Source organism: Dermacentor albipictus, chromosome 10 (genome assembly GCF_038994185.2).
Source record: "Dermacentor albipictus isolate Rhodes 1998 colony chromosome 10, USDA_Dalb.pri_finalv2, whole genome shotgun sequence".
Lineage (NCBI taxonomy): Eukaryota > Metazoa > Arthropoda > Arachnida > Ixodida > Ixodidae > Dermacentor > Dermacentor albipictus.
The window spans coordinates 74362838-74375152 of NC_091830.1; the positions used below are offsets into that span (position 1 = coordinate 74362838).

A 12315-nucleotide genomic window follows, 5' to 3' on the forward strand; every position below is an offset into this window, starting at 1 on the left:
AGCATGTTCCGAGTAATTTGGCTCAATGAGTGGATGTGTACCATATATTAGCGGCGTATAAAAAAAAAGACATGTTAGCTTGACAGTAGAACAGCAGGCATAACCAGCTGAGAAAGGGTGAGGTGCATTCTGTGTCTGAGACTCACTTCATCCATTTCACAGCGCGGTAGTCGGCTATCTGAGGATCCAGATATAATCCTAATACGTAGTAAGATGGCCTTTGGGGTGAAGTCTTCGGTTTCAGATGAAGATACACCGCCTGTTAACAATAAAGATGGGGAAGATATTTCGCCTCATTGCACAACTAGACTGTTTCGCTGCTGCTATGCAAGATACCTGTCTGGGTTACTTCAGAAATATTTACCGAATGTGCTCTCGCTAGATAGCCATTAAAATGGCTAACTTAGTTATTATATTTGAAATATATTAAACAAGGTACTGACAATCATAATGGAGCGACTTTTGCGCATGCCTTGGCTTCGCGAAATGTACTCTTTACCCTGTAATTCTGCCGCCATGGCTGTTTAGTGGCTGTGGTGTTGGGCTGCTAAGCACTAGGTCACGGGATCAGATTGCGGCCACGGCGGCAACATTTCGACGGGGGCGAACTGTGAGAACACGCTTGTACACAGATTTAGGTGCACGTTAAAGAGACCCAAATGGTCCTAATTATTCTGGAGTCGCCCAGTATGGTGTGCCTCATAATCAAATCGTCGTTCCGGCACGGAAAACCCCGTAATTTATATTAGCCCTGATTTTATCGAAGTATCTCGTGTTTTACACTGAGTGTGATTGCAAAAAAATTCAATAAAGTCCTGGAAACTTACCACATCACGTAACGCAGTATTTGTAACACGCCGGAGCGAATTTCTAGTTGTTCATAAATCAACAAAGCAAGAGCTAGTTTACTGCTACACTAATATACGCTTAACTCAAAGAACATTTGTTCGTTTTGCTGCATCATAATCAGTCAACAGGTTGCTCTAATAATTCTTCATGTTAAACTGTGTCACAATTGCAGAGCTACGTTCAATTTCGCAGCACTTTTAGTAGCTGTAAGAAAGCTCATACGCGGCTCAATTTGTTTTCCACCAGCACAATGTAAAACATCATATTTATTTATAGATTGCAGGCTTTGTGCTAAGCACTGATAATGTCTGTTCATTCGAAACGGCGCCTAGATACGTCTCTGTAGTTATGGGTCTGTGAAGTGAGTCAGCGATACTTTTTTGAAGGGAATGTGCGCTATCGACTTGAAAAATTGCGAAGTTGGGCTCTATTGTGCAACAAATAAAATGCCTCTTCTGCATTCTTTAGTCAAACATCACTCACTTCCAGCGAAGTCACAAAGGTAACTCTATTTTAAGAGCCGTTGAAATGATATACTACATTTGACGCACTATTGAATTGTGTCCCTTGAGTGAACATTAACAGTATGAAAGCTCATCTCCACAATGACATTTATACTGATCTAATTAGGCGCAATTCAGCACTCCCCCATTTACGCACACACCCACACACGCGTACACTCAAGAACGACCCCGCCACGCAGGGCTCAATATACCAGTTGTTTATTCAGCAAACGGAACCGCCCGAACAAACATAGTATTTAGCCGGGTGTGCTGCCGCTGCGTCTGCTTATCGCAATCATGAGCCGCCGCGAGGAAAGCGCATCTCTGGCGTATATCGGCTGAGTTAACGCCTGTGGCGCTGCCCTGTCGCCTTTTAGGCGGCAGGCAACACTGCTAAACGCCGTGTTCGGTGATACACAGAACGTTTGGAAGCACTGAAATCATTTTTTGTGAGCTGGCTTGTCAGCAATTTCGTTTTTCGTATTACGCGAGCATCTGCGATAAGCGGGAAAAATGTAATACCTAATATATAAAGTTAGAAGCGATTTAACCGGACGTTTTGCAATCTGTTTTACAATTTACTAATTGGAATGTTTCGTCCAACTTCGTTGCTTCCTAAGTTGGTTAATTATTCTTGACCGGGTATGCAATTTAGCAGAAGACAAAAAAAAATAGTTTCGCTTACTTCCTGCTATAGTCACCAACATGCGCTTGGTCACATGGTCTTACAGTACATCGGTATACTTTTAAACTCTGGCTGAAGTTAGCTTGGACACCCTGTTTAGCTATGAGCCCAATGAATACGGTGTTGTCGGCTAGCACACCTTCGCTGCAGCTACACAGTGCGGGTGCTTGCGAAGCTAAAGCGGCGTGGAGCTAATCGAGATATCAGTGTGATTCGTGTTTCTTACTGAAGCTCGTTACCGTAATGGCCCACCTAATATAAATGTGGAGGTATGTTGTGTGTTTCGTGTATTCGTTTTTTCCATTACTAATAAATCGACTCATACAAAACACTGCTGTGGCAAACATGAATTCAGAAGAAACCTGCGATATGGGAGCTGGCGTGTTTTAGCGCATCTCGTCCGAGTTGGCAATGGGCAATTCGTCGCAGGCAGCGACACATACGGTGGGCCACTTCGATTATCCGTCCCTGACAGTCCCGAACTGCCCTGGGTGGTACTTTGAGCTCACGAGCGTTTCGTATGCAAGTTCTGGGACAGTTTGCGATTGCAAGGACAGAGAGTCGAAGAGGCCGACCAGTGGGCCGAATATCAGACGCTATAGGATTCTTAGGCGCACATAATCGAAGAGGCCCGCTGGTGCAAACGCAGCTGTTTTGTCGGCGACTATCGAGTGGCTCCTCGCGCGATAGAAAGTGCATCGGTGTATACGCGCCAGTAGCCTTGTGGGCTGCCTATTCTGCTTATCGAAGTCTGGAACCACCGTGGAGGAAGCACATCACTGGTCTAAATCGCTGTCCTGTCACCTTTTAAGCCGGAGCATATGCTTTTACTACATACGTGGACAACTGGGAGCACTGGAATTGTGGGGCGGGGTTCAGAGAGAATGTTTGTTTCTACCTGGAAAAAATGACGCTAGTAAAAGCCTGTTACAATACTATATTAGAGCAGTTTTTAATATTTACAACATTTCTGTTATCTATTGAGAAAAAAGGGTTTTAGTATGAGCTCTTGTGTCACTCCGAATTAATACACTTATGTTGCGAATAAATGGTTTTTCTTGGTGTGTACTTCTTCGCCTACGTGACGTAGGTTTTTATTAAATATAAAGTGATACCACGAATTTCTTAAAAAGAGATATTTTTGTTTTGCACAATTGGAGACCTTTCTAAAATTCAGAAAGATACCAAAAATCCGCCTTCGCTTTCCTGTGCTGTCGAGAATTCGGAGCCAAGCGGCTTCCAAAAAATTACCTCGTATTTTTGGCACGTGAAGCCCCAGAATTTAACTTTATTTTAACAAATCAGTTGGTGGTCAACTAAGACGCTACACTTTTATGTCATCTTCCCCAGATGTAGAGCTGCCTTTAAACGATAACATGATGGGCAGTATCTCACACTGATCAGTCTCAGCCAAGAACACTACGTGTGGGGCACAACAACTGAAACTAACCTCCGGAAAATGCACTTACTACAGAAAAAGATCGTACGTATCGCTGCAAACGTGCCATATCACAGTCACAGTGAGCACCTCTTTAAACAATACAACATACCTACAATGTACTCTCTATACAACCGCTCTCTCCTTCGTATATGGCACTCAAACTCAAACTCTGAAAACCACGTTCTTAAGGAAATTGCTTGTCTGCAAAAAAATACAGCTACCTATATGACCAGTCACGGAGAATATTGGTCTATACCCCCCTCAACAACCAACTACGGTTTGCGAATGACGGAAAATAAGTTACCCAGATTGCTTAATTCACTACATGACGCTGGCATTGACATCATTACCTTAACACGTTCAGAACTATTGTTACTTATCAGAACCTTCTCCTAAATAATGAATCAAGCGTAATTTCTTTTTCACTTGTATTCACATGTCTTGTTAAATGTATGTAATGGCATAATTTTTGCTCGTCCTTTTCTTTCTCTTAAATATTCCAATAATAATGAACCATCGTATCTTTTCACCTTTAATTATGCATCGTCAAGTGTACGCAATTTTCACTTTTATTTGCCTAATGCCAAGTCTATGTAATGCGGTGGTGCGTACTATGTGCATTGCTTTTATTTGTCCTTCTCCTATTTGTTTGTTCCTTTTTTGTTTGTTCCGTTATAGAAAATTCTCTTGAATTGATTGATGATTGTAAATAATATTCATATGTAATGTTCTTTGCGTACGGTCGATTGCGCTACTCACTGCCACCATGTAACACGGGGGCTAAGGGCACTTTAACCTGCCTCATTGCAGCTTTTATCCCGTCATTGTATTTTAGCAATGGAAACAAATAAATGAATAAATAAAGAGTAAGAAAGAAAGAAAGTAAGAAAGAAAGAAAGGAAGAAAAGGATGTCGTTTTACTATATATTGTCTACAACCGACCTGTTCAGTGCTATAAGAGAACGCTCGAGCATCAATAAAATGGGAATTGAACATATATGTGGTATGAACGTCTGATTACCCTTATGCTGACATGGGGTGTCACGTCGCTTTCCACTCAGCAAAATACTAAAGAAAAGCGGCCGCACTTGAATTACCTTGAGCAGATTGAGAAACTCATAGACAATTCGATCAGTTGGGTACCACCTGTTGACATCCAGGAAGCCGAAGTGGGATATATTGTATCTCCAAATATCGTCGATGGTGGTGAAAAATTTTGGGTCCTTTATGTCTCTGCTCAGAAGGCGAAGCCTGAGTAAAAAGAAGCATGAATAAAGACCCAGAAAACAGAGTAAGACCTTCTCTTGCAATGCGGAGTAGCTGGACCTAATTTATTAATTGAGGACCTCTAGTCTATGACCTCCATAAAGTCTCTTCATTTACTCCAAGAGATGTTAGAGTGAGGACAGGCCACAGTTTCGCCCGGAAGACGAAGCATCGACCGCGATAGCAAATTTCTGTAAGGATGGTAGTCTTACCTGCCGTATAAACTTCTAAACATTTGCTTATTAACTAAATTAACAAGCATGGTGTTAGGCGCGTACAAGCAAGCATGAACACATGTTACTCGATGACCGCACACACTCGTGTCAAAACGTTGCAGTGAGGAGGCGCGGCGGCAGCAGCAGCGAGGAAGTGACCTTCGTGCTGGCTCTCGCTTAAACGCGAAGTAATCGGAGAGAATGCAGTGCGCACGAAGCGATCAGCACTCAGCGCACTGAATCCCCATCGCAGATCGCTTTCAAGATAGGGGCCACGCGGCCGCGCAATACGCGAGCGGTCGCCGCCACAGTAGAACTCCCACCCTCCATCTACCCCCCCTCCTCTACCCGGTGCCTTGCAAGCCCGATATCGGGCCAGCATCATCCGCTTACCCTGGCGCGCGTTCAATCGCACATACAGCGTAAGGCGCGCGTCGACGATGTTATCGCCCCATGGACTTCATACGGAACATCACGGTAACGGCGATGGCAGAAATACGTCTGGATGTTTCATATATTTGCTATCGCAGTAAAAGATGAGGTTAAGGTTAAAAATAGAAGGCGTCGTCTGGTTTAAGGCGGGGCCATCGCCTAGTGATTACTCTAAGTGCACCAATGTAGACTGTGGGTTGATTCTGAGTATATTGAGGCTCAGTAATAATTGTCAGTTGCTTCTCCAGGGCAAGACCTTCGTCTTCTTTTTATTTAGGTAATACTGCAGACCCCATGTGGTCCAAGCAGGAAGGGCAGATAAGAAGGCATATTTACGAACGCCGTAAGGTATTACATAGACAAAAGGTTTGACACATGACACAAAAGAGCGAAACAAGTCAAAGGAAATACATTCCACATCAATCAGCACATCAGAATTCATTGCTAAATTTCTTTCAAAGCTGTCACTTGAGACGATCTCTTCAGGCAGTGCATTCCAATCGTATATTGTGGCCGGAAAGTATGCGTATTAAAAAAAGTTTGTTTTCGCAAAATATGATATTAGGGCATGGGTATGTTGTAGACGGGTTCTTCATGTTGTTGAAGGTGTAACATAAGGTGAAGAAGAAATTCCAAGCTTTCCCTGGATGAGTGAATGAAGAAACGTTGTTCGAGCAATTTTCCGTCTTATATGAAGAGGTGTAATTTCGTTGGAGGCCGTTAAAGCAGAAGCGGGATTAGTACTCTTGAGTTTATTGTAAATGAAGCGCACAGCCCATCCTTGCACGTCTTCTATTTTTGCTGTATCTTTTTTGTGCACGGGTCCCACACTACATACTCAAGTTTGGGCCGAATAAGCGAGGTATAGGCTAATAGCCTAACGTGACTGGGTGCTCTTTTGAGCTTGTGTTTCAAAAATCCAAGTTTTTTTAACGAAGATGAACAGATGTAATCAACATGGTCGCTCCAGCGAAGCTGTGAATTTATTAAAACGCCTAAACATTTGTAGCTTTCGACTTCCGAGATAGTAGTGCCGTAAGCAGAGTCACCAAAGTGGATAGGACGTTTCTTTCTTGTCACGCGCGAAAGCACAGTCTTATCAGAATTGAAGACCACTCCTGATCTGTCACACTAGGCCACAATTTCACGGAAAGCATCATTCAGTAATATTTGGTCAGCCGCAGAACTCATTGGGGTGTACAGCATGCATACATCGGCAAATAAACAAATTTTGACATTTCTATCAATGGAACACACCATGTCGTTTTATATTAACCAAAATAACAGTGGACCTAGTACACATCCTCGGGGCACGCGCGATGTCACTGGAAGTAACGTTGAAGAGATGCCACCAATATCCACAAACTGTGTTCGATTTTGTAGGTAGGAAGCAATCCAGTTTACTAAGGTCAAGTTCACGCCTATTAATTTCAGTTTTTCAAGAAGTTCATTGTGAGGAACCTTATCAAATGATTTGGTGTAGCCTAAAAAAATTAGGCCCAGTTGTCCACATTTATTTAATACGGAACTAAAGTTACGGATAGCAGTGACCAACTGCGTGACAGTTGAAAAACCTTTCCTGAAGCCGCGTTGAAATTGACCCAAGCATTCTTTAGAGTTTAATATTTCAAGTATGTGGTTAGTGATAACGTGTTCGATTAGTTTGTAGCAGGTACTCGTCAAAGAAATCGGAATGTAATTGCTTCAACACGCGCGGTCCCCTTTTTTATGCACAGCACAACTCTGGCTGTTAGTCAGTCGGGAGGCAATGAAAAAGACGATAAGAATAAACAGAAAATGTTTGTTGAAAAATTAGCGAATGATTCAGCATTACGGCATAAGAAGGCGTTTGGTATGTAATCAGGATCATGCGAACTTTTGATATCTAACCGGAGTAGGGCTTCAACAACGCCTTCGTAAGATCAAGTGATTGATTCTTCAGGTGGAAGGTCAAACACATGTTCATTGGCACTCTCTTCAGAAAAGACAGAATGAAAGTAGGCATTGAAATGCGCAGCAATTGATTGAGGACCCGTAATCACGTTGTTATCCACAGTGATTTTATTTATTTGCTTGTGGGAAGTTCGAAGGTGATCCCAAAATTTATGGGGATCATTTCCTATAAACTGTGGAAGACTCTCTATAAAGGAATGTTTTTTTGCTGATTTAATGCTAGAAGAAAGCTCTTCTGCTAAAATAGCTAACTATTTATTAATATACTATTTATTAATTAATAGCTAACCTTTTCGTTTTGCAAGATTCGCAGAGCAATTTTCGTTTTCTTAGTGTCTCCTTAGAATAATGATTTTGTATGAAAAAAGTCGAACCTTTAAGTTTACTAATATTTGCATACAGGGCCTTTTTTCATTAAAATCTTGGAAGAATGGGATTACAGGTCGGTTTGAGTTGTTATTTGTTTTCCTCTTCTATGCATACGGGCAATGGATGATGATGAGACACCAAGGTGTTTTTCAAGAACCTCAGAAATCACCTTATACCTAAGTTCCTCTTCAGTTTCAGAGGTATCTTCCATTATGCAATGTATAATCAAATTTGAACGACGACTGCGATCCTCCAGGTCAGTGAGCTTTTGATGTTGCTTGGAAAATGACTGCTTTATCGAGTTCATATGCTGTTCGATTGCAGCAAGTTGTTCAATACCGGCCTTGAAGTCGCCAAAATGATGTTCTATGCTGTCTAGTCTAGTTGCTAAGGAGAGGAGAGATATATCTAGCTTACTTTGGAAAGCTTTTTGTTCCGAAATTTCCTGGTGTATGATGGTTTGGGATTTCATAGTTTTATCGAAGATTTCCTGGAAAGGGGGCCCAGGGTTGCTTTCTACATCACCGCATCAGAGTAGTTTGCACGCATTTAGGCATTCATATGTCCTCCGTTTGAAATCAGATGCTTTGGTGACGTAGAGCGGATTATTGCTTTGTACACAAGATCGTTAGTGCGTGATCAAAGCTCCGTGCTTGTTGCTTTGTAATGTGAAAACCTGGTCAAGACTGATTTGATAAAACGCTACACAATGGCCCAGCAAGCACCCGTATGGCAGCTGCATGACAAACAGTTCTTGGAAACATGTGTTCTTCATACTGCGGATAGCCGCAAGCATCGCTGGCCAATTCTTCGTGACAACTGTTCAAGCTTCCTTCGCGGAAACTGCACCCTCACTGGCCCTCAATTGAGTTCTTCCTATCAACCGATAGATGGCAATGCATCCACAGCTCCATCTCCCATCGATCTCGCCTGTCTCAACGGCGCATGGCACAACACTGGAACGTCATAACATAACAGTGACGCACCGGCCAATCCTCTTCAGTGGGTCTGGCAGTGGCATGGCAAACGGTTCTTGGAAATACGTATGCTTCATTTGGCAGGTAAGCCACAATTACGCTTTGAAATGTTATGGAACAATAATGGTTTCTTATTGCTGCTGCCAGGCCCTCATCACTTCGTGTGTATTTTTTCTTGTATACTGAATTCCTTAAGAATTTTGTTGCAACTGTCCAGCAATGTCGAAAATATCCAGGCCCAAAGTCAGAGAAAATCCTAACAGAACTGTCAGCCGGGCAAGCACGAAACAGCGCAGAGATTACCGCGCTCCACTCTAGAATGACTTCTTTTGAACAGCGTGTTACACACATAGAGGTGTTGGCTTCAACTGCAGACGACACTGTTCAGCGCGTTCATGATCTTGAGAAAACTGTTAACCTTAAAGATTTCATCACCAAACTTGACCACAGAAACGATGAGCTGGAAAACCGATCCCGTAGGAATAATTTCATCATTTGCGGCTTGAAGGAGCCCCCAACAGAAACGTCTGAGGAACTATTAGCTTCTGTACCAGAGTTGCTGTCTACCAAACTTGGAATACAATGTGAAGGTATTGAACGCTATCACAGGCTTGGCACTCAAATTATTAAAAAGACGAAACCTGTAATTTTTAAACTGCTAGACTTTAGAACATGGCTTTCCATCCTTAAAAACGCCAGAAAAATAAAAGGATCTGATACGTGCATTAGTGAATACTTTTCTGCGCGTCTGCGGCAATTTTGAAAGGCTCTCTGGGACAATTCGGTTGACACCCACATAGAAGCAGAAAAGTAGATATTGCAGTACCATTCCCTGATAGTCGAAAGTGTTCGTTACACTTGGGATGATGTTTGCAAAAGGCTTGTTAAGGCTCCACGTGCTGCAATGCCTACGAACACAGAGTGACTCGTTATTGAGCAGAAACTAACTCTTTTAAATATAAATGCTCGAAGCTTGCTTAATAAGCTTGAAGATCTCAATTTGCTTGTAGAGTGGTACAGTCCGTCAATTATTTGCGTGACAGAAACATGGTTCGACAACTCTGTATCAGTTTCTGTTACGCGGTTATCAGGAACGACAGGCAGTTTGCTAAAGAAGGGGGTGTAGCTCTGTTTCTTAGAAAAAGGCATTGAAATTTTTGTATTGCCCGAACTTCCGAATACTGAGTCTGTTTGGTGCCGGACAAACATCTCCGGTTTCGTGACAGCTGTGTGTGCGGTATACCGCCCGCCCGTTTCTGAAAACATCTTCTTGCACATTACAGAGTTCATAGCGGAACACAGGCTCCACAAATATAAAATGATCATCACAGGTGATTTTAATACTCCTTGTATTGATTGGAACTTGTTAATTTCAACAGGCCGTTACAATGCTGTTGGTGAATGCCTAATTAATATGGCTATATCATTTGATTTAACACAAGTGGTTGAATGTCCAAGCGTCAGCTCTGTTCTTGACCTTGTTTTTGCTAATGAACAGCTGTTACAGTGCGGTTTTCAGTGTGACGTAGTCAATGGACTGTAAGATCACAAGGGTGTTTTCATGAAATTTAACGTGGTTTTTGAGCCTCCCGAGCCGACATTCAATATGGTTACAGATTTTACCTATGTTAACGACCATGCTATTGTTTAACTGCTAGACTCATCTTTCAGAGATTTCGTGTTTGGGAGCGAAACGTGCAGTGTTGATGCTTTTGTTAGAGCAGTTTCACAGTTTAGTAGAAAGCTGTGTGCTTCATTTCGTCCCCACAAAATGTGTGAAACATAGCCCGAAGCATCCATGGTACACAAGACACATAATGCATCTCATAAGAAGCATCAATCGTATGCGCAAGCGCAGCCGGTCACAAAACGAAAACCGCGACTCACTATTTCTTTTACTCAAGTCTGAGCTAAAAACAATAGTGACAGAAGCTAAACACTTTCACTTCAACCCAACACTGTCAACCTTTATGAGAGATAACCCACCAAAATTTTTGAAAGGAATACTACTCTCTTCCCATGACTCTGTATCCTTCATTATCAACCATCAGCCTTGCTCTGATCCCGTAGCCATTTCTGAATCCTTTATTAGCTACTTTCATTCTGTCTTTCATCTAGATGATGGTACCAATCCTCCTTTCACTCATAGCTCGGAACACCAGTTACCCAACCTCGAAGTAAGTTAAGCTTGGGTTCACAATCTGTTATTAAAAATTGGCAACAACTGAAAGTGCGGGACCACACGCCATACCTAACATGTTCTTAAAGAGGGGCTCGGAATGTAGTGGCCGTTATCTTAGTCATTTTCAATAAATCGCTGGATGCATCATCCGTTCCCCAGGCTTGGAAAATTGACAATGTGATCCCTGTGTTTAAATATGGCGATAAACAACAAATTAGTAATTACCAACCGATATCCCTAATTTGCACTTGCTGTATGCTTGTTGAGCGCATTATTCCAAAGAACATTGTTCAGTATTTAACTTGTCGTAATCTACTGTCACACTGTCAGCACGGTTTTCGATCTGGTTTTTCCACTGTCACTCAGCTCTTTGAATTTACTCACGACATAGCTTCCGCATTAAATAACCGCGATCGAATCGATGCAATATTTATTTTATTTTATTTCTTTTTATTTTCAAATACTGTTGGCCGTCTTGGCCGTAACAGGGTGGGTACAGCTGGTTTGCACATAGCGTAAAAATTGTAAACACTTTACAAACGTAAATGGGGCATGAAGCAATGAATGTTGGAAATACAATGCGAAACAAATTATAAAATACAAATGCAATAGTTTGGCTACGAAAGACATGTTTCTAACAATGTGACAGTGATAATGAAAGCAGGTTAAAAGAAAAACTATTGTATGTATGTCTAGAATGGTGTGACAATGTTTGCACGGCACCACTAAGATTCAATTTCATAAAAGGTTTTTTAACGCGTTCCTCAAAGATTTTAATGCTACTCGACTGTAAAACAGACGCCGGCAGACTGTTCCATTCCTTAATCATTCGCGGAAAAAATGAATAAGCGTACATGTCCAGATATGCTTTTGGAATTGAGAACATGCAATGATTGCTTGATCTGACTTTTCTAGCCTGCCTGGGAGCAAGATAGGGCGTGGTTTCAGTTAGAATATATCAAATATTATTACCAAATAGATTATTCGAAAGCATTTGGCATGGTCTGCCATAATAAGCTGCTTCATATAATACGTATCATACTTAACGGATATTAGTTACTCGACAGGATAACTGAGTACATATACTTAAGATCCCAGTTCGTCACTTTCAACCATGCACAGTCATCGTCAGGCACTGTAACTTCAGGTGCCCCAACGATCGGTGCTTGGGCCTCTATTATTTATAATTTTTATTAATGATGTAGCAAATCTTATTAATGACACCGCAGGGAAGTTACGCCTATATGCCTATGACAGCGTGCTTTATCGTAAACTTGCAAATGCCCATGATCAACTGGAGCTAAACAAAGTGATTCCACTGTTCTGTGAATGGAGTAACGCATGGCAAATGAAAATTAATTTCACTAAGACAGTCGCAATGACCTTTGGTATCAAAAAGAATCCGCTGCATTTCTCTTACAGTAATAACGGTAACTACTTGAC

At 41.9% G+C, this 12315-nt stretch overlaps 1 protein-coding gene across 1 annotated transcript in view; it reads right to left on the reverse strand.

Annotated features, from left to right (window-relative positions):
• Window positions 1-12315, reverse strand: part of LOC135899927 (uncharacterized) — a 69960-nt gene that overhangs the window by 23901 nt on the left and 33744 nt on the right. The window contains exons 7-8 of the mRNA XM_070526578.1: window positions 4576-4729; window positions 147-259 (exon numbers count right to left, since the gene is read on the reverse strand). Coding sequence (XP_070382679.1) covers window positions 147-259; window positions 4576-4729 — 267 coding nt within the window. The remainder of the gene's footprint in view (window positions 1-146; window positions 260-4575; window positions 4730-12315) is intronic.